General features: G+C 41.1%; 1 protein-coding gene across 7 annotated transcripts in view; it reads left to right on the forward strand.

Annotated features, from left to right (window-relative positions):
* The window catches only part of GDAP1 (ganglioside induced differentiation associated protein 1), a 57214-nt gene extending 36281 nt beyond the window's left edge, over nt 1-20933 (forward strand). For 4 of the 7 annotated variants that reach the window (XM_039524035.1, XM_039524034.1, XM_039524032.1 and 1 more), the window contains 5 exons: nt 5995-6187; nt 7949-8122; nt 12591-12685; nt 13189-13303; nt 17410-20933. In XM_039524035.1, the coding sequence (XP_039379969.1) occupies nt 6082-6187; nt 7949-8122; nt 12591-12685; nt 13189-13303; nt 17410-17792 (873 nt within the window). In that variant the 5' untranslated portion in view covers nt 5995-6081 and the 3' untranslated portion in view covers nt 17793-20933. Of the gene's footprint in view, nt 1-4453; nt 4634-5994; nt 6188-7948; nt 8123-12590; nt 12686-13188; nt 13304-17409 lie in introns of those variants that run through there. The other 3 variants (XM_039524031.1, XM_039524036.1, XM_039524037.1) reach the window with 3 other exon arrangements.
* The last annotated feature ends 1949 nt before the right edge of the window (nt 20934-22882 follow it).

Raw genomic sequence — 22882 nt, forward strand, 5'->3', positions numbered from 1 at the left:
GCTTGCTTGAAGTCAATGAGAGTACTCGTGATTAAAGTTAATCATAGGCATAAGTGTTTACAGATTCAGGCACTAGACATTTGCACAGCCAGACATTGTAACAAAACACTTAATAAAATATATAAGCAACAGTGTTTAAGCAGGGCCTGATCTCCATTCTTTGCACACCCAAAATTTTCATTAGAGTGAATGGTTGTTTAATGGGAGTTTGAGGTGTACAAACAATAGCGAACAGGGCCTTCTGTATGGGATGATCTTCAATTGATCAAAAAATCTCTGATATTTTGTATTTGGATAAACAAATGATGCCTCATTTTCCTACAAATTCCAGAATTAACTGGACAACAGACCAAGTACTGCAGACAATGAATTTCTCAGAGGGCTGATATGCTACTTATTTTTCATGTTAAAGGGAAAATTCATAACAGTGAAGGCATCAGAAAGAATTAAGGCTACTTAAACACTGCTATAAATACGAAGTCAAAGAACCACTTGGCTATGAAGATTTGTTATCATGTACAAATAATTACTTTCACCTCTCTCAGACAACATACTGTGGAAAATTTAATATTGGGCTCCCCATATTTTAATGTACAAAATCTCAAGGAATGTTCATAATTCTCAGACACTACGATGCATTTATATGACTTGTTTGAGTAGTAGTTCCGGGGGCTGATCCAACTCTCACTGAAGTCAACAGAAATACACCATTGTAGTTTAGAAAGAGAAATGTTCTCATGTGCCCCAGTGTATCTTCTTATTCTTTTAGCTCATCACAAACCACAAAGCAGACATTCAAATGTTCTCATTTAGGAAAGCTTTTCTGAGCCATGCCAATTACACTCTCCTGTTTTGCAGATTTCAAGTCTGAGATGATGCCCTCCTAACAAGAGGACTAATTTCTTTTCTGCAGTGGCTTTTCCAGGCTTTTGAAGCTAGGTCAGAGATGATAGCATTGATTATAATTGTCTTGTACTAGCTCTAATTAGAATTCAGGATCCATGAGCAATATAACATGAGCCTGATTTTCTAAGATAGTATCCTAAACTATGAAGGGTTATATTCTTTCTATATTTTATCCTATCTGATGTAACTATGAAGACATATATAGACAGACATTTATATAACCCCAATAAACTCTTGAGCTCAGTTATGTCCTGTAGCAATGAATTCTGTAGTTTAATTTGGATTGTATAAAGAAGAATTTCCTTTTATCAGTTTAAAATGTATTGTCTTTCAGTTTCATTCAATGTTTCTTTGTTCTTGTGTTATGAGAGTGTACGTAGGAACACCCATTCTAACTTCTCTATACCCTTCATTACTTTGTATGCCTCTGTCATGTCCACACTTCCCAATGTGAGCTCTGGGAGGCATTGTGCCTAAAGTTTGCAGAAGAATCATAACTTCCCCTTCATCACTTTGTTGCAGGGTGCAAAATGTACCCCAAGAACTGTACTGAGCAGTACCCAAAGGGGGTGGAGCTGTGTAGGGTCACTCCCCTGAAATACTGCTGACCTCCTCTGAGGAAGTTTGTGCTGTTCATAATGCTGGACTTGCCACAGTCCGTAGGTTCAGGGGAATCCAAGGACTGCATTTGTGCCTCACTCTTGTGAATATTACAGGGGTGGGAGCTGACTCTTTGTTCCCTCTTTCCCTCCTTATTTTAATGCCTTGGTCACAATTACATTACAGAGGTAAGTGGCTATGAATAGTGGGTGAAATCCTGGCTCGGTTGACATCAATGGCTCAATTTCCATTGACTTCAGTAGAGTGAGGATTTTACTCACTATTTCTAAAATGAAATGAGACATACTTAGTACCAACAGGGACTAGAACTCACAACATCCTAGATTCAAGTTTGGCTTGTCCTGCCCTAGCTGGGGGGAATATTTAGTGTGAAACAGGGTAGTTCCAGAAAAGGCTTTCCTATCAGATTTCCTGCTAGCTGCAAAATCTGATATAAGCTATGTACCATTTTTACTTGCCCACAAAAAATACTTTTTGCACTTTCTTGGCCTAGGGGACATAATTTCTGATATATGGTGGTGACACTGTCAGAAATCGCTTCTTCTCACTTTCCCTCATGTCCTGGTATGGTGGGAGCAATTTTTGATGGATATGGCTGAATCCTCCCACCATGTGCCTTTTAGGCCTTCTTTATTCCTTGTAGATAACAAAAAGGGTGCAAAAATATTTTGTTTCCTCTGTATGTCACCTTTAAAAATTCAAGGGACATTGACTCCCTGGTTTAGGCTGAAGGAAAGCAAATATGAAGGACCAAATATGTTTGCTAAAATTGTAATCACACCTCTACCACTCTTTAGTGTAATAATAGCAGTACAAGAAACACAGGTGGGTAAGGTAATGTAACAAGGTCTGATTAATGTTCTTGTTGGATGATGACATCCATCATGTTTTTTCTCTTCAGCAAAACATATTGTCCTTGAGAGTCATTATGTAATTATGTGATTGTTAAAACATTCATTTATTCATCAAGCATAAATTAACTTTCTTGAAGTGTGGACTTTCTATGTGTACATATATATTTATGCCTGCTGTGATGGTGCGGTTCTGGCGGGACCCAACTGAGAGTGCCAAATTAGGACCAATTGCTCAAACAGGGCAGTCACAGCCCTAGGCTGGGGTTTTTCCACCTCTAAGGCAAACCAAACCAGCCAGACAAAAGGGACTTCGGTCTCACCCCACTGGCTAACCACAAGTCACACAAGCAATTTCCTTAGACACTCCAGTCTCCCAGTATCACCACCAGTGCACCCGTCCTGGGGATGAATGGTTATGAAAACCAACACCCCAATAAAAGTAAAAGGTTCTCTCGATCCCAAAGGACCAAGCCCCAGACCCAGGTCAATATACACATCAGATCTTACCCACAAATCATGCTGTTGCCAATCCTTTAGAATCTAAAATCTAAAGGTTTATTTACAAAGGGAAAAAGGTAGAGATGAGAGGTAGAATTGGTTAAATGGAATCAATTACATACAGTAATGGCAAAGTTCTTAGTTCAGGCTTGCAGCAGTGCTGGAGTAAACTGCAGGTTCAAATCAAGTCTCTGGAGTACATCCCCTGCTGGGATGGGTCCTCAGTCCTTTGTGCAGAGCTTCAGGTTGTAGCAAAGTCCCTCCAGAGGTAAGAAGCAGGATTGAAGACAAGATGGAGATTAAGCATCAGCCTTATATAGGCTTTTCCAGGTGTAAGAATCTCTTTGTCCTTACTGTGGAAAATTCCAGCAAAATGGAGTCTGCAGTCACATGGACAAGTCTCTGCATACCTTGCTGAGTCACAAGGCGTGTCTGCCTTCTCTCCATGGATCAATTGTGTAGCTGATGGTCCTTAATGGGCCATCAAGCAGGCTAAGCAGAGCTAACACCAACTTGTCTGGGATATCACCCAGAAGCACATCACCAACTTGAAATACAGACAGTATAGAGCCAATATACATAACTTCAACTAAAAATGATACATGCACACAGACAGCATAATCATAACCAGCAACCCATAACCTGGTCTTAGACACCTTATATGACCCCCTTTACCTAAGATTTGGTGCCACTACAGGACCTTGGTTGCAACCCATGTTCTATATGGTCCCAGTTTATATCAATAATGTCACACCTGCATAAGGAACAGTCTGTTTAGTTTAGCTAAAACATGCTGGGCATGGGATATACAGTGAAGGACTGGGTCCTAAATGTTTTGGGCTCACCTTAGCAAATTGGCCATTCTTGACTGAGGGCTATAAACACATGTAAAGATGGGGGACACAGATTTTTTTTGGTTCTGGAGGGGCTTTATGTCAGATTCTGCCCTGCAGTTTGTGCCTTACCAGGGTTACACTTTCTAAGCAAACATTTGTGCAGGGGGCAGCTGAAGAAGGAGAGTGACAGTCAGTGCATCAGCTCAGTAATAAGGGGAGAGAGATACCAATCTCCTAGAACTGGAAGGGACCTTGAAAGGTCATCAAGTCCAGTCCCCTGCCTTCACTAGCAGGACCAATTTTTGCCCCAGATTCCTAAGTGGCCTCCTCAAGAATTGAACTCACAACCCTAGCTTTAGCAGGCCAACGTTCAAACCACTGAGCTATCCCTCCCCCCTGCTTTGGGTTTTCCCCGCAGAGGTTACCTAGGCATTGGGCTAGATTGGGGCTTTAACGCCAGAGTCCTGTGCAGGGGGTGGCAGAGGTGCAGCGATGCACCGTCGGTCCATGGTGCAGCACAAGCCCCCACAATCTGATCCCACTTCCGCCCCACCCCCTCTCTTCCTATTTCTGCCCCCTGCCCTCTTTCCCCCTTAGTTCTGCATCTCTGCCCCCCTCCCCTGGCTGTGCCCCTCCCCGCCCGCCGCTGTTTTCCCTCCCCGGGGCAGCCAGGGCGCAGGTACCGATGCCAGGCGAGGGCAGCGGCTGTCACGGAGCATGCTCCGAGCTCCGGCGCACGCTCAGTAGCAGCTGCGGAGTCCGGTCCGCTGGGGAGCCGGTTCTGGGTCCGCTCAGCCCCTGGGAGCGATGGCGCCAGAGGAGGCTGGCGCGGCAGCGGGCGCCGTGCTCCTGGCTGAATGCAAGGCAGAGGCCAAGTTAATACTGTACCACTGGACCCACTCGTTCTGCTCCCAAAAGGTGAGTGCCTGGCTGCTTTCGCGGGTGCCAGGGATCAGCACCTGGACAGATCCCCCGGGGCCTTGCTGCCCTCTCTGGGGCGTGGCGGCAGCCGCAGCAGCTCAATGGGCTTCTTGCCTTGCAGGTCCCAGGCTGAGTGCTGAGGCGTGGGCAGAGGGATGTAGCGCTGTTGCCTAGATCTGGATAGGGAGGAGGAAGAGATGGTGAGGGGCAAGGCCACAAAGCTTTCTTTTTAGGCCTTGAAAGCCTTGCAAGGCTTTCCAGGGAACTGTGATCATTTCGAAATGCAGAATCCCTGAATCCAGCACAGGAGGGAGCGGGGAGGAGTGCTGTATGAGGAAGGATGACTAGGGGCTTTAAAACAATATAACACTGCTTGACTTGTTAAAATGTAACATAATTTTGAATGGCACTTCTGGATTCTGCAGCTATAACAAGACGACATGAGCATATCCATCTATTTTGTGTTCTGATGCAGAAGACATTTTGATATTCTTTAGGAAAGGGCTGTTTCTCACCTTTATTGCAAATGGTTCCGTTGCCAAAGCAAACAATTATGGTATTGTAAAATATAGATTATTCTTGTAATGGAAAAGCTTTTACACCAAGTACATACACAAGAGAAGCACCAAAAAGAGGGCAGGTATTTCGAAATGTGGCCATTCTTTTTAAGTTTATTCAAAAGGAAGAGCTCTCTAACCAGCAAATTTTTAGCCAGGCTTTTTGAATATTAACCTGATCTTAATCAGTAATGTCCAGTGTAGTATGTTAATATTTTATTGTAACTTTGCCTTAATAAAAAGTTCCAAAAAAGTATGCCTCAGTTCCAGTTATATACAGAACATATTTGAGATTATATGGGAAAGGAATTTAGACATCATCAAAACTATAGCACCAGGTTTTTTTTTATTTAAAATTTTTTTTTGTGTTAATTCACTTAAATTTTATCAACTGTTTCTAGGAATACCTGTCAGTCAAATAGCCATCAACTATTTTATGATAATGATAAATGTGTTGAAAGAAGAGTTTTAGGCAATTACAATTATTCTTTGTTGTTGTTGTTATTTATTTATTTGTATTACAGTAGCACCTAAGGACCCCAACTGAGATTAGGACTCAGTTGTATTAGGAACTGTACATAGTTCCTACCTAAAGAGAACACAATTTGAGTAGATAAAGGATACGAGAGAAGACAGAGAGGTGAAGAGATTTGCCAAGGTCACACAGCAGATCAGTGGCACAGCTAGGAATAGACCCCAGTACTCCTGACTCCCACTGAAACATATTGCCCCTGTAATTGAACAGACTCAGTTTATCCATGGTAAATAGCGTAATCAAGTAATTCTTACTATATTTTTCAGGTGCGCTTAGTAATTGCTGAAAAAGCACTGAAGTGTGAAGAACACGATGTAAGTTTACCCCTGAGTGAACACAATGAACCTTGGTTTATGCGTTTAAACTCATCTGGAGAAGTGCCTGTCCTTATCCATGGGGAAAATATTATTTGTGAGGCCACACAGATTATTGATTATCTTGAAGAGACATTCGTGGATGGTAATGAAATTTTTTTGAGTTTATGTGATTTTTAATGCAGTACTTACGTGTCTCTGTATAGAATTTTGTTCAGATCCGTAAAAGGTTTCCAATCCCCCAAGCAAACTGATTGCATTGAAAATACTTTAACATCTATTTGGCAAGATAACTGATATTCTGATCACTTATCCTGCTAGCCCACAGAGGTCAGGAATATGAGAAAACTTTGCTGTACTAATTGTGTAGCAAGGACTAATATAAAATAATAGTTTCATGGGAGGTTGCAAAACATTTGCCATTTTTGGAAAGAACCTCTCACACAAAAATGGTGCAGTTTCCTGAATAATTTCAGAATAATCTTTTTTTTAAATTATGCCCTTTAAGGGAGAAAGAAAAGTGACTTTGTGGGTGTGCGCATGCGTGCATGTGCGCACATGTGCACACACGCATAAATGGAATAAGGAGACAGAAGTGGGAAGAGTACATCCATGGTAATAAGAAAGGAATAGTGGTATACCTTGAAATTTCACAATACTTGTCATTACTAGGAAATAGGCAGGATCCATTTTTAAAGAAAATGATTTCTTTTGCCTGTGCACAGAAACTGTATTTCCTGGGGTGAGGAGAAGAAGCAACCTTTTGTATTGGTTCTCTCCAGTTAAGGCTCTGATACACTATGTTCCTAACTGGCAAATGTAGTTTCAGGGATAAAATGATTCTGCAATGGACTTTAGAGATTCCCATAGCAGTAAGAACATGTCACTGTTAGCAGTTCAACACCTGCTGAATTAATTCTTAGCTGCTTGCTTTTCGGTCAGATAATGATTGTCTGGAGGAAGTAGAGAGCTGAATAAAGCTGAGAGTAGCTAACAATCTATGGATACAGATATAAATGAACTGTTAATGCTGCTGTAAAATGGAACTCTTTAAAAACAAATTAAAAAATTTAAAGTATCATTTTATAATAGATTTTTTGAATCACTACAATTCTTTCTTTTGAATGGGCCATAGAGATGTCTATTGTACCTCAATACGTAGTGACCAGGGGCGGCTCTAGACCCCAGCGCGCCAAGCAGGCGCTTGGGGCGGCCGTTTCCCGGGGGGGCGGCATTTGGCTCCGGTGGAGCTCCCGCCGGCATGCCTGCGGCAGGTCCACCGGAGCCCGGGACGAGCGGACCTGCCGCAGGCATGACCGTCTTCCCGCGGCTCCGGTTGAGCTCCCGCAGGCATGACTGCGGCAGGTCCGCTGGTCCCGGGCTCCGGTGGACCTGCCGCAGGCATGCCGGCAGGAGCTCAACCGGAGCCGCGGGAAGAGGGGACCCGCCGCGGGACCGGGGAAGGGCGGCGCAGCGCTCCGCGCTGCTTGGGGCAGCCTACTGTCTAGAGCCGCCCCTGGTAGTGACATTGCTTGGAATGTAAAAAAAATGGATTCTGCTGAAACTGCTTGAATGTAATATGCTATGGAGCAGATTCTTTGGTCTGCTGAGGTCTCTTTAATCACATGGTTAAGTACATTGCTGAAGAGGGATGGGATTATGTGCTGAAAACTAAGCATCCACTTAAGTGCTTTGTTGAACTGGGCTCATAGTGTGTGTGGGGGGGAAATCACCCAATAGTGAGGATTTCGCTTGATAACCATGTCATCTGTGCTACACAGGAACAACTGAAGTACCATTAATAACACTACTTTTATCATGTTTATAATTTATCATAATATCATTACATATATTATATAGCTCTTCTGATTTATTTTTTAAAATCTCCTAAATAAATATATTTCAGAGAAGACACCAAGATTAATGCCAGAAGAAGGAAGCATGTATCACCCAAGGGTGCAACACTATAGAGAGCTCTTGGACTCCTTGCCTATGGATGCCTACACACATGGCTGCATTTTACACCCAGAGTTAACAGTGGATTCCATGATTCCAGCTTATGCGACAACTAGAATTCGCAGTATGTAGTGAATATAAACCCAAAGATGTTGCCATTTAACAGATCTTTCTTACTTGGTTCTAAATATGTTTTATATTTAAAGATCCATGAGACCTGAATAAGAATATAGTTTAAAAATTTGCTTACCACATAAACAACTCACACTCATACATTGTTGATGGCAATTATGTTTGGTAAACGGATGCCCTACAGTTAAGCACTTAAATAACTGGGAGCAGCTGGGTGCTCAGCAGTTTTGAAAATCAGCTCACTCAATAAAGTAACATGATATGGATTTATTGGCCTAGTTTTAGGCACTCATTTTTGAAAATATTGGCCCTTTAAAATGAACAGTAAAATTTTCAAAAGTATGCAAGTTGCGTATGAGGACTTAGGCTTCTAAGTAATTTCTGAAAAATTTATTCAGTAACTCAAACCCAAGGATTTAAGAAAGTTCAGTTCCATTCTCCCAATGTTGAGCATTCAGTCATAATGACAGGAAATACAGCTGTCTATAATAGTTTTGTGGGCTGAAAGAGGAGTGCATTCATCAAGGTGTTTGTTTTAGAATGAATATGTCCTTTGCTATATTAGGCTGGTAACAACCCTCTCCCCCAAACTGCTCTTTCTTTCTAGTCTGAATTTGTTCAGCTTCAACCGCCAGCCCATAAAATATCTGAATCATAGCTACTATCTCTTGTGATCACAGCCCTGTTGGACATCAGTAGAGCTATGAGCAAACTACTGAGGGCAGAATCTAGCCCAGTATGTGTCAGTTTAATTTTAAAAGATATTTTGCATAACATTTTGAAAGATTTGAAAATGTGGGAAAAGGAAATGTCCTTTTTGGAGTATCTGTGGAGTTAATTCTGCTAACAACAGGAAAGGATAGCAGTGCCGTTTGTGCTTATTATGCACAGACAGTAATGGCATTTGCAAAAGTTTAATTTTTTTATCTTGCTGTTTTAGGTTATAAAACAATATACATATTTTCCTGTAGTCTGCACTAATAGTGCCTGCACCAAACCATTACAGTGAAGAAAATATATTCTTTGTAAATGTAGAAATGTACAATGGCAGCAGAACATCTATTAAAATAATAGACCTGACTCTCCTCTCTCTGACACTAGTGTAATGAATAGTAGCCTTACAAAGAGTGGAGTTTCACTGATATAAAACTTGCCTGAGAGGAGAATCTGGCCCCATTTTTTGTAGGAGAAATACCTTTATATTCGCACCCAGGGGCAAAAAAGGATAAGCAGCGTGGGTTCATCTGACAAATTAATTTTAAAGATCAGTTTGTCCCCAAATCCTGGATCTGCACAACTCCACATTTTGGGAATCTTCAAAGCAGGATATAGGATGAAATCCTGGCTCCATTGAAGTCAATGGCAAAACTCTTATTGTTTTCAGAGAGGCCTGGATTTCATCCATCAATTTTTCCAATTAGACCAATTTCTGCCTCCTAGTATGTAGACTGTAAGGGTAGAGGGAACCATGGTGGTCATTTAGTCTGACTTCTGCATAACACAGGCCATAGGACTTCCTTGACTTGAATTCTGCTTCAAGTCCAATACTGTGGTTGGACTAGAGCAGTGGTTCCCAAACTCGTTCCGCCGCTTGTGCAGGGAAAGCCCCTGGTGGGCTGGGCCAGTTTGTTTACCTGCCGCGTCCGCAGGTTTGGCCGATCGCAGCGACCAGTGGCCGTGGTTTGCTGCTCCAGGCCAATGGGAGCTGCTAGAAGCAGCAGCCAGTATGTCCCTTGGCCCACGCCACTTTCAGCAGCTCCCATTGGCCTGGAGCAGCGAATCGCAGCCACTGAGAGTCGCAATTGGCTGAACCTGCGGATGTGGCAGGTAAACAAATGGGCCCAGCCCACCAGGGGCTTTCCCTGCACAAGCGGCGGAACAAGTTTGGGAACCACTGGACTAGAGCATATCTACTAGAAAAAAATATAATGTTGATTTAAAAATTTCCAGTGATTAGAGAATCTACCACAGTCCTTGGTTATTCCAGTGGTTAATTACACTTTCTGTTAAAAATTGCACCTTATTTCTGGTTTGACTATGTTAAGCTTCAACTTCCAGACACTGAATTTTGTTATAACTTTGCCTGCTAAATTAAAGAGCCTTCTGTTATCAGATTTGTGTTCCCCATGTAGGTACTTGTAGACTGTGATGAAATCACCCCATTTTCTTCTTTGATAAGCCAAATAGATTGAGTTTATTGAGTCTTTCACGATGAAGCATTTTCTAATCCTTTAATCATTCCTGTGGCTCTTTTCTGAACCCTCTTCAAGTTTTCAATATCTGTCTTGAAACATGGACATCAGAACTGGTGGACACAGTATTCCAGGGGCAGTCTCACAAGTGCCAAATACAGATGTAATATAGACTTCCTACTCAAGAGTCCCCTATTTATACATTCAAGGATTGCATTAGCTCTTATAGCCACAGCATTGCACTGTGAGCTCACGATTAGTTGATTATCCACCATAACCACCAACTCTTTTTCAGAGTCAGTGCTTTCCAGAATAGAATCCCTCATCCGGTAAGTATGGCCTCCAGTCTTTGTTTCTAGATTTGGCCACATTGAAATCAATTTTGTTTGTTTCATTGGTTGCCCCCCAGTTTAGCAAATGACCCACTGTATATCACTTCTTCATTATTTACAACTCTTCCAATCTTTGTGTCATGTGCAAAATTTATCAGTAATGCTTCTGTGTTTTCTTCCAGGTCATTGATAAAAATAAAAATAGCATTGGGCCAAAAAGCAGATCTCTGGGTCCTCACTAGAAATGGACACTTAATGATGATTCCTCCTTTAAATTAAATTTGGAGACCTATCAGTTAGCCAGTTTTTAAGCCATTTAATGTGTGACATGTTCTCGTTCAGAAACCACTTCCCATTTCTTCAGGCTTATTAACATGACATGTTTCTTTGCAATTTTTCACATCATTTACTTAATTTTTTTGGATTAAAACATGAATCTAGTGCGTGATTTTATATAATTCCTGTTTCTGTTTTCTCAGGCCAGGTAGGTAGCATGTTGAAAGATGATGTTCATAGCCATTTAAGCTTGAAACAAAAAACATATAAAATAATGGGCCTTATTCTTCTCTTACAGCAATTTTAATTCAATTTCACTCCACAGATTTAGGCTTCATCTACCCTACAAAGTTTTGATGGCATAGCTGTTGTCTAGCAGTGTGAGAGAATCACACCTCCTAGTTGATACAGCTGTGCAGCAAAATTCCTGGTATAGATGCAGCTAAGCTGACTATGTTGGCATAGCTAATGTTGTTCAGAGAGGTGGTTGAGCTATGTTGGCAGAACTCCTTCTGTTGGGTTATATTGCATCTCCACTAGGGGTCTCTGTTGGCACAGCTATACCAGCAAAACATTTGGATTGTAGACAAGCCCTCTAAAAGAGTTACACCTAATTTCCACGAGTGAATGTGAGAGGAAGCTCAGGCCCTATAAGTGTTCAGGCCCTATGTTCAGTTTTTTATTATTGAGGATATCTGTGTTTAATAAAAACTTGCTTACTCTGAGCCTAACTTTTGACATTATGAGTCTATGAGCTAGTTGAGTCCCTTCCAAGGTCCAAACAAACTACACACTTGCTTAAAAATGAAAGTTATTCCCTCTGTGATACAAATAAATCATAATAATGTCACTATAGGGTCTTCACTCACATTTCTTCTTCACATTACACAAACGGAACCTTTTGCTAGCCTATCAGTATACACCCTGCCCAACATTTTCAAAAGGGGCTGCTGATTTTAGGTGTCTCGATTTTTGACCAACTTGGGACACTTTGGGCCAGATTTTCGAAAGGTATTTAGGCACCTAAAGGTGCATATAGACAAAGATCTTTAGATGCATCAATACCTGTGAAAATCTAGCCCCTTGTGCCTTGATTTTTTAAGAACTGCTCAGCACTCAGAACACCAGTCAAACTTAAAGGGAGCTGTGGGTGCTCCAGGCCCAGGTGTCCAAACCTGGGAACCCAGAAACTGCTCTCACAAAATTAGAGACCACTTTTGAAAACTTGGTGGCAAATATTTTTCAGGAACAAAGTATAAGCATTTGCCACAAAGATGTAGCTGTTTACTACGTTTGTTGCCATGTGCCATTGCCCTTCCCTCTTTGGAATGAGTAACAAAGCAGTTGTATTTACTGAAAGAACAAATGAATAGATTCCCCAGTCCTTCATGCTTTCTCCCTGGAAGCAAGTGCCTGGTTTACAGAATTAATCACAAAATAGGGAGTAGATGTTTTGGGCCCCTTATTAATTCATCATATCACTGCTCCAAACTGTTATATATGTGAGCCAGTTGACATGGAAACTTCATTGAGAAACCACTTCCTATTTAAAATGGCATGTTTCATAGCAATTTTTAACACTACTTGCTCATTAATTTTTGTGGATGAAAACATGAATATAGTGGGTGATTTGATATAATTCCTGTTTCTGTTTTGTTAGGCCAGATAGGTAACACAGAATCTGAACTAAAGAAGCTTGCCAAAGAAAATCCAGACCTCCAAGATGCTTATATAGCAAAACAGAAGCGTCTTAAAGTGAGTAAATGAATGGTATCCCACTGCTAAACTAATTGAATGGTAATATTGGACTTCTCATAGAATGATGCTAAAATTCTATTTCACCTGTCATTACCAGTGTGCTCATTCAGGGAGACAGCCCTGCAAAACGTTGAGCACTTTGTCTCCCATCCAGCAGAATACTTCAGTACATGCTTAATTTAAAGCACCATGATGTCCCACTGACTTCAAAGTTAAGCCTGTATGTGAGTGTTTTGCTGGACTGAAGTGAGAGCACTCACCCCCTTGCAGGATTAAGCACTCACAGAATATCTCCATGTTGTAAAGAATTTTTTTCTGTTATTTAAGTTGTCACTAATATGCGTATTTCCAATAGCTTCCACTTGGCTTTTAACTGTGATGGGAAAATGTGCACATTTTATGAATATGCACTATAATCCCAAAATGAATCTTCCTCCAAAAACACTAACCATAATATATATGTATGCTTGTTTAAAACTATAACCTATGTGTATTTGCAGTCTAAGCTGCTGGACCATGATAATATAAAGTACCTGAAGAAAATACTTGATGAATTGGAAAAAGTTTTGGATCAGGTTGAGACTGAGTTACAAAGGAGAAATGAAGAAACACCAGGTAAGAGATGATTTCTGTTTAATTCTATTGACAGTTATGTTTGACACAACTGATTCATCTAGAGAGCAACATTTGTTCTATATGATATTTTTTGATGTATCGGTTTTAATTTATACCCGTCTAACTTCACTGAGCCTATCAAATATGGCTTTCGATACTAATTTAGTCTAATGCAATCTACTCTCATTAGGAGCATATATGAACACTTTTAAGTGTGCTTTTGAGACCTTGATCACACACATTTTCAGCATGATGTGTAGAGAATTAGCTACAACATTCCATACCGCTTTTAAAAAAACCCATTTCTTAAATTGCTTGAGGTCCCAATTCAACATAACAAGTTCGTGACTAACTTAAACATGTCAGTAGTCCTCATGTGCTTAAAGTTAGGAACATACTTAAATACCATGCTGAATTTAACCCGTAGTGATGGAGATAGGTACAGAACTGACAGTCCTGGAGATTAAAACACTGCAGAGCAGTGCAGCGCAAGTTCTCTCACACTTTCCTGCCACTATGTCCTAACTTTAGCCGATCCCTTATAAAAGAAGCTCATTCTCTATAGTCATCCAGAGTCTGATCCAGCTCCCACAGAAATCAATGGGAGCCTCTCCTCTGACGTCATTGGGAGCTGGATCAAGCCCTCAATCCTTCACCCTTCTACTGAGACTACCAATAAGGATGCCAGTTGGTATTAACTGTGTTATGTAAGTGAACTCCTACTCACTGAGAACAGAACCCAGACAACTAACTCACTTCACATAGCAAACCAGATGTCAGATGGTAACATCAATACTGTTCCTATCAATACAGGCTGGATTAAAACCAATGAATGATACAGTAGTGAATAAATCTTTTGGTCTAATTCTGTACTGCCACAATGCCAGTGGAATTACACCAGCAAAGAATTTCACCCCATTACCAAACCCTTGAGGTATGCCATCTATGCCATCTGGAATTTCATTTAGATACTCTAGAGTTTCTTGCATTTGTAAACAATAATCAAGCCTGGAACTTTCTGGACTCCTTGTTGAAGAGTTACCCAAATTGGTTAAAAAACTGAATTTAGAAATCTTAATCTCATTCTAGTGCTGAGTGGATTTAACCAACATTTAAACATTTTTATGACTGTTTCTGATGGTTTTTCTTTCTTGAGATTGACTTCCAATTTCCTCTTTCTCCAAACTCCCCCCCCACCCCAAAACACACATCATGAATAGCAGCTCTAGTGATCAGATGATAACATTTCAGTGAACAAATGAGATGTACCAACACTACTTTGTGAAGTACTTTGTTTTCTCATAGAGATCTTCCAAACAGTGCCCTGGCATGACATCACTTAGTTTGAGATTTGACAAGAGTATACCAGGGGAAGGGAGGTGGCGTCTGGCTGAATGACAGACTTCTGACTAATCAGATGCTTTTCTGAACTTCATCTAAGCTATCCAAACCTCTTGAGTCTACAGATAGAGCAGAAAAATCTCATGATAACAGGCTTTCTTATGAGATATCTAGTTCTTGCTTTGGTTAGGCCATAGATACCATGCAAACAGGTTTTCTCAATTCTCACAGTTCTTTCATTTTCATGCTCTCTTCCTCACATCCTGGCTCCAGCTGGGATTGGAAGGGGTTGTTTGAAAATTGAATTAGAAGGCTGGTTCTAAGTATTTTCCAGCCCAGCCTGAAGCAGGTAAAACCACAACACACATGGGAAAGTGTGTTCTCATGAGACTTTTATAGAGTCTTCTTTACTGAAGTAATTAGTTCATTTCCGTTTTACAATGTATGTAACTTTCAGTAAGATAAGAATAAGCTCAAATGTTTGGGTGCCCATCTGAACCAAATCTCCAAACAGTTTGGGTTTCACTTCTCACTATTAGTCAGAATCCTAAACAGAAATAAAGATTAACATGCAGAATTATAAAGCCCATTTTCAATATAAATAAAAGCTTTGTTATCTGGCATGTTGAGGGAATGGAGGGTGCCGGCTAGTCAAAAATTCCGGTTAACTAAGAATTATACTTACCAATGGGAGTTGTGGAGTCAGGGCGAGGTGGGGGCAGCGCGCAGAGCTGCCTGGCCTTGCCTCCACCTAGGAGTAGCAGAAACATGTTCCCGCTTGCAGGGAGCCGCCCGAGGTGAACACCACCCAGATCTGGACACCTGGCAACCCCATCAGAAATGCTGGTTTCTAGAGCTTTCCAGTTGGTAAAGTGCCAGATAACACAGCTTTTACTGTATAGTTTTTCTTTTTTCTTCTTCTTTTAATCCCTTTCATGTTTTCGATCTCCTTTTCTACCTGTTTATTCTATCTCTCTGACTTTCCAACTATAGATTCATAGATTTTAAGGCCAAACGGGACCATTGGATCATCTAGTCAGACTTCCTGTGTAACAGAAGTCATAGAATTTCATGCAGTTACCCTGTATGGAGCCCAACAACTTGTGTTTAAATAAAGCACATCTTCCAGACAGGCATCCAGTTTTGATCTGAAGATTTCAAGAGACAGAGAATCACCACTTCCCTTGGTAGTTCCAATAGTTAATCATCCTCACTGTTTAAAATAAAAAGTGCCTTATTTCTAATTTGAATTTGTCTGTCTTTAACTTCTAGTCACTGGTTCTTGTTACTACTTTTACTACTAGATTAAAGAGCCCTGTAGTACTGAGTATTTTCTCCCAGTGAATGTACTTATATACCACAATGAAGTCACCTCTCAATCTGTCCCTGACCTTCTATTACTTCCTTTTACTACTCCAATCTCTCCCTCCCTCCCTCCTAGTCTTCTTCCTCACACAAGTCTTCTGCTCACACAGTTAGCTGCTTAGATCTTCCCCTTTATTCTCCTTTTGTAAAGGTTAACTTCCATATCTCTCTTCAGCTGCACAGAACTGATTCCCTCCCTGCACAGGTCTCTCTCCCCAGCGTTCTAGATATAACCACAGATCTCCCTGGCTCAGAGATCATATACTTATTTTGATTTGAAAAAATACAGCAGAGAGCACTGTATTTCCATTTGAGTGTTTCCACTTGAGATCTAACCAGAACATAACTTGCTGACTGGGCCATAGGAGGGCAATTAGGGGACTTGTAGTTAAATTGGCAATCCAGAAAGAATTACAGTCACATCTTAAAAGTTCTGGGTAGGCCATGGGTCAATGCAGAGCTCCTCTAATGGCCAGATCAACAGGTTAATTTCCTTTTGCTTGGAAAATGTTCATCAGCTGTAAGCAGCTCCTATTTGAGTTTTTTTAAATAGAATGACACAAACAAGATGACACTCTCAGGCCTTTACTAGGGGAACCTGTAGCCTTTGCTAGAGTTCAGAAAAGATGAAAGCTGAGCTCCCTTGCTTCCCTTCACCTCTATTGAATTAATTTAGTCTTGAGAAAATGTAATTGGGAGCAAAAACTGGGTCTTAAAGCACAAAACTGAAGTGTGGATCTTACTGGGCAACTGGGAGGTGGACTTGGCAGCACTGTATAGACCAGTGGTCTCCAAACGTTTTTGATTGCGCACCCCATCAGTAACAAATTTTTGAGCACGCACCCCCTGCTCCCAGCTGAACTGTCGAAGCGCAAAAAAAAAAAAAAGTGCTGCTTGGACTCCCAGCTGAACTGCCGAGGGAGGGGGGAAAAAAAAAAGCTGATCAGACTCCCGGCCGAACTGCTGAGGGAGGGGGAGGAAAAAAAAAAAAAGCCGCTTGGACTCCTGGCTGAACTGCCGAGGCTGGGGGTGGGGGTGGGGGAAGCCGCTAGGACTCCCGGCCGAACTGCCGAGGGAGGGGGTGGGGGTGGGGGAAGCCTCTTGGACTCCCAGCCAAACTGCCGAGGGAGGGGGAAAAAAAAAAGCGGTGCTGCTCCTGCTGCACATCCCGAAGGATCCTCTTGTGCACCCCACTTTGGAGACCACTGGTATAGAATATGGAAGGGGATGGAGAGGGAAGTTAGCTGTTAAAATTAGATTTTTAACTTTCAAACTACTACTGTAGTTTAAGAATCTGTTTATGTACTAGCAGTAAACATACACGTAATAGACCAGGCAACCTTACGCATACCCTTGTACTTTGTTAGCTCCTAATTCTTTGTGTGTTTATTTCTGATTAGAAGATGGACAGCAGCCTTGGCTGTGTGGCGAATTCTTTAGTTTGGCAGATGTATCGCTTGCTGTTACATTACATCGCCTGAAGTTTCTCGGGTTTGCAAGAAGAAACTGGGGAAATGGAAAACGACCCAACTTGGAAGCCTATTATGAACGTATCTTGAAGAGAAAAACGTTTAACAAAGTTTTAGGACATGTCAACAACATATTAATCTCAGCAGTTCTGCCAACTGCATTCCGGGTGGCCAAGAAAAGGGCACCAAGAGTTCTTGGCACAACCATGTTGGTTGGCTTGCTAGCGGGAATGGGTTATTTTGCTTTCACTTGTCTTCGGAAGAGATTTGTCAACATTATGTTATCAATTAGAACAAGACAACCTTATTTTTAGACTCCAATTTGCCTGATTGTGGGTGGAGGACACCTCTAACTCCCAGGAAAATCTCCAAGATAAACATATATGAAAGATTCATGGAGCAAAACATTGTCACAGAATAATAGTCTCCTACAATTGTATACATGTATTGGAAAAGCTGAGATATTTGTGGATAATAAATGTCGAGGGGACAATAAAAAAAATAAAATAGGTTATTTTCCAATGAGGAGCTGTAGATCCTGTGGCAATGCTTTGTTAGAAGAATCATTGTTTCTGTCTCTTTTACCAAATGACTGATGTAATTTTAGAACTTTTATTCAATAGGTATTCATTCAGCAATGCAAGAGGTGCTCACTGTGGGTGAAATTCTTCAGTGTGCAGAAGACCAGCACAAGTCCTAGGCTCCACTTGAGCCCTGAAAACAGGATTTAAGTGGGACTTAAGTGGCCCATAGGCTTTGTGTCTGACCTTTGCATGGGAGAGAATTTCACTGAGATAAACTGTCATAGGTTTTCATATCGAGGTTCAAATAGTAGCATGAATTTCATTTATTTGCGAAGATACCTGAAGTGTGTGTGTGAAAATCAGCTAATTTGGGATAGGAGATTTTTCAAAGGGAAAACTAGCAGGTAGGCTCTCAACTCCCATTGAGATTCAGACACCTAACTTGGCCTGTGTGCACTCAAATAACCAATTTGCCTACATACCTTGGATATTTTTGCCTACAAATTAGGTGGGTATAATTGTACATAAGTGATTGCATGTGCCTCTGTATGAAAATATTGCCCATAAGTGCCACAGTCTATCTGAAAATATCTTATCCATTAAAATAGCTTTTTATATGAGTAAGATTTTCTGAGGATAGCTTCATTTTTGTTTATTTTTATTAGTGGAAAAGAGTCAGCCATCTGTCAAGTTTGATTGGCTAACATAAAGATTCAAAGTGGGTAATTCTCCAGCATTGTCTACTTATTTACTGAACGGTTACAACTTGGTGAAAATGAGTGAACATTGTTTGTACAACCTGGGAATAGGAAATTTGTATTGCAGTTTCTTTCATAAAGTTACAGTTTGGATTTGAAGAAACAGTGTAAATAACACAGATGCTTTAATGCAATCCACCAGTTAATGGCTACTGATGGATGTATTGTTCAACCTGAAGCCAACTCACCATTCTAATGGCAGTTGTGCACCTATCTGAGGCCAGATTTTGTTCGTGTGTCAGTCAGTGGCCTGACAGGAAGCACAAACTACAAAAAGTCTGACCTAACAAGATTTCTAGCTCATTTGTGAAGACCCAGAATGTTTCAAGCATTTTGGATTTATGTCTGAACCAAAACACGTCTGAAGTTTTTGAAGTTTGTCTATCAGTAACTAGTAGACAAAATGTTACTGAAATGGGCCTGTAAAATCTGTAGTAATGGGCCTGAATCAAACTCCTGTATCCCAATGCCCACAAACTTTAGTTGTTTGCTATAACCTATCTCAAGTAATGTCTAATGGTCATTTGAAATGAGCAGATATGGATTTTACCTGGATAGTTTTGGTGTCAAGCAGATGTTGAAAGGGGTAATATGTTTGTTGAACGTTGCTGGATATAATTTAACAGAGTGTTAAATATTTAACAAAAGATGGCCCAAATCTTACTGCTTCTTTTCATTAGTAAGAAATATTCATACATAGTAAACAGTGCTTTTTGTTTGTTTGTATGTCTGTTGATGGTAAAAGGCAGTTTCATATAATTCCTTTTAATGACCCAATTGTTTTGGACATCTTGATAAATTGAATGTGCTCTGTTTACAAAAACTTAATATCTCTACAGTAAATTTAATCCACTAACCCCGTTAATGTTTTGTTAGCTTTAATTGTCTCTTGCTTTGTTGTTTGTATATTGCAGCACATCTATATTTACTTTGTATCTGGAAAATTCCACAAAATAATACGCCTCACTGGATGCTTCAGTAGCATATCATATTTCCAAGGAGTTTGAAAGTGAAACATTAAAATATCTGTTCAAGTCATTCTAAAATTAACATGATTTAAATATGGACTATGCAGAATGAATGTCACCTTCTTTCCCTGCTTTTTAAATCCACAAGTTGTCTTCCTAGAGAAATGTTTTCTGTTAGCACAAGTATCCAGCCCACACTACCAATTTGTATGTATATCTGTGATGAAGACTAATGATTGGTCAGGCTATATAGTTTCACTCCCTGTTATCCTTGATCTTTTGTGCACTTGAGATTACACACTTTCATTGCCTGCCAACAGCGACATGTACTGCTGGGAAGACCTGAAATGACCACCAGATGTCAGTGCTCTGCTAGGGCTGCACTTTGGGAATCCAGTTGAATTGTCGTTGAAACTCTCACAAATTAAACATTTCTGCTCTCGGTCTGAGACAAAGGGAGTATCCTCCTCAGGGGAGCTAGTGTGGTTAAAAATGGTGTGACACAATTTATTTGCCATGCGATTTCAAACTGTTCTCAAACCTGGAATATTTATTGAATGACATAGTTTTTATAGTAAATATGTAGGGACCTATATAACTTGGGATTGTCTACCAGAGGGCAGAATGAAAACAACACTTCACATTAACATGAACACCACTGAGGAGCAGGGAAATATATCTACCTGAATGAACCCTTTATGGATAACACTATTCAGGAAAGTTCAGGTTGCTAGTTAGAGCATATGTCTGTAACTAAAGCTGTAATACTAAGTAGCTTTTGTTAGCCTTATAATTAACTACGTGATAAGCTTCTCATTCTCACTGCTCTAGAGTGCTCTTCTTCATGGGTGAAATTCACTCCTGTGCAGAGGGCCAATAAAAGACCTATCACATCACTTAAGACCTCAACATAGGGCTGATGTGGGATTTAAGTGTGCATTGACCTTGTGAGGGCCATGTGCCCAGGGGTGAATTTCACCTTGTATTTGTAAAGTTGCTTGCCTTTTAGCCCTGTTTCTTTCCAGCAGTGCTTAGTACTGCTTCCTGTGGCCATTTTGTAGGTTGGATGGTCTCCTCCTTTGGTTTTCATATACTGTTTTCTCTCTGTATGTCACACAGCTGATGCACAGCAGTATGCTAATATTTTTTTTTGTATCATATGCTTGTATGTGGGCTCAGAAAAATAAACATGGGACCTGAAATGATGTTCTGGAGTAATGCATTTCCTTTGGCTTAACATAACGCAGCACATTTGAGAAGCACAAGGTTTTCCTGTAAGGTGGAATTAATTAGGCTGATGCTGTTCAAGGAATTAAGCCACATACATTTACAATTTACGTGTAATTCAGGAGACAGTTGTACACTGAGTTTGTGCACATATGTGGAAGTAACATAGTTACAATTACATTGCTTCCTTTGGCTCGATGATTGGCTGAGCCTATCTGATATACTGAGGAGGGTCAGCAGAATCCATTTTAATATGTTTCTTCAGAAGGAGAGGCTGCATCTTGTGTGCTGTCTCTGAGAGAATGAGAAAATTACTAAATTCCCATTTAGGGTCTGGCCTGGTAATCTTTGCTTACATCATAGTTTGCATTACAGTAGTGTTTACAGGGCCCCAACTAAAACCAGGGCCCTTTTGCACTAGACATTGTATAAACACATAGTGAGAGAAGAGTTCCTGCCCTGAAGAGCTTATACTCTAAGTAGAAAAGAAGGGAAACGGGCACACAAAGGTGACGTGACTTGCTCAAGGTCACACAGCGAGTCAGTACAGAACCATACCTCCTGCCTCTCACACCATGTCTCTAACATGAATAATTTGTGATCACATGAATAAATCCTATGGACATCAGTGGAAATATTTGTGATTAGGGATTGTTCATGTAAATAAAGGTAACAGATTTGCATCCTTATTTTTTAAGGGGCTGGAGTCTTAGTGTTACACTAGCAACCACTCACTAGAGCTGATGACACATGTCTCTGCCTCAGGGCACTGACAGAGGCAACAGCAGAGGACAGCTTTGTGCTGTTCCCAACTGCAATGATGGTGGGTGTTTATTGTCCTAATCCCCTAGATTAGATTATGGGTATAGTGCTCACCCTACCTCTGACAGGCTCCACAAGGGCAAATGCGGCAACTCAAGTTCAGTTGGGACTAATTAACTCACTGAGCAACTGGGAGGCAGTTAAGCAGGGAAGCACCTGCATGAGGAACAGCCCCCATACAGACAAAGCTTCCAAAGGGACGGTTCTCAGGGGGGACCTGGTGAGAGGGCTCATGAGAAAGGGAAACCAAGGAAGAATGTTCCTGGGTCTGAAAGGGAGGTGCTATGAGTGACAAATCAGCAAAACTGATTGGAAGGACTTCACCAGAAAGCAGCAGAAGTCCCAGATCAGAGGAATTATATGCTCTGCTGAAGCGTCTGATGGTTTGACCTCTGTGGGGACCTTGATCCAAGAGGAGAGACCCTTCTCCTGTTGGTGACAAAAGACCCTGTCTTCAGAAGGTTCTGAGTCAAGAGAGCCTTATTAGTATGGGGCCTAGATATAAGTGTGATTGATGAACTAAGATTAACTCAGCCTTGTCCCCATCCTGCTTGGGTGGAGGTCTATCTACATTATGTTCCACCTGTTCAATATCCATAAGCCTCACTGAATTTATTGAAAGCCCTTTATGGGAAACTGAGGCAGAGACTAATGGTGAAGCTGCACAGGACTGCCAAATGGCACTTTAGGGTGAGGGTCCCTGCCACAAAGACCTTTAAGGAGTAGCAGGCTGCCATCTGCCAAAATTGCTATAGACAATAGCTGGTCCCCAGTCCTTCTGTACAGGAGATGAGATGGAGTACAATGTTGGCACTTAACAAAGACAACATAAGGTAGATGTGATGGGGTGTCATGTGAAGGTGTGTGAGGGAAAGGCTTGGTGAGCTGGTTGTCAATTGAAGGGAAGCAAATTGTCACACACACCTACCTGCCTTGTGCTGACAGCAATGGAGGTGTATGGATAAATGTGGAAACCAAATGATCTGGAAAGAGACAATACAATTGATTCTTTTAATTCTTGGTGCACCATACAAGCAAAATTGTTCACTAAAATCCAGTCATGTACACCCGTGCAACTCCAGCGAAAATTAGCAGGGTGTCACAG

This window comes from Mauremys reevesii, linkage group 2, assembly GCF_016161935.1.
Source record: "Mauremys reevesii isolate NIE-2019 linkage group 2, ASM1616193v1, whole genome shotgun sequence".
Classification (NCBI taxonomy): domain Eukaryota; kingdom Metazoa; phylum Chordata; order Testudines; family Geoemydidae; genus Mauremys; species Mauremys reevesii.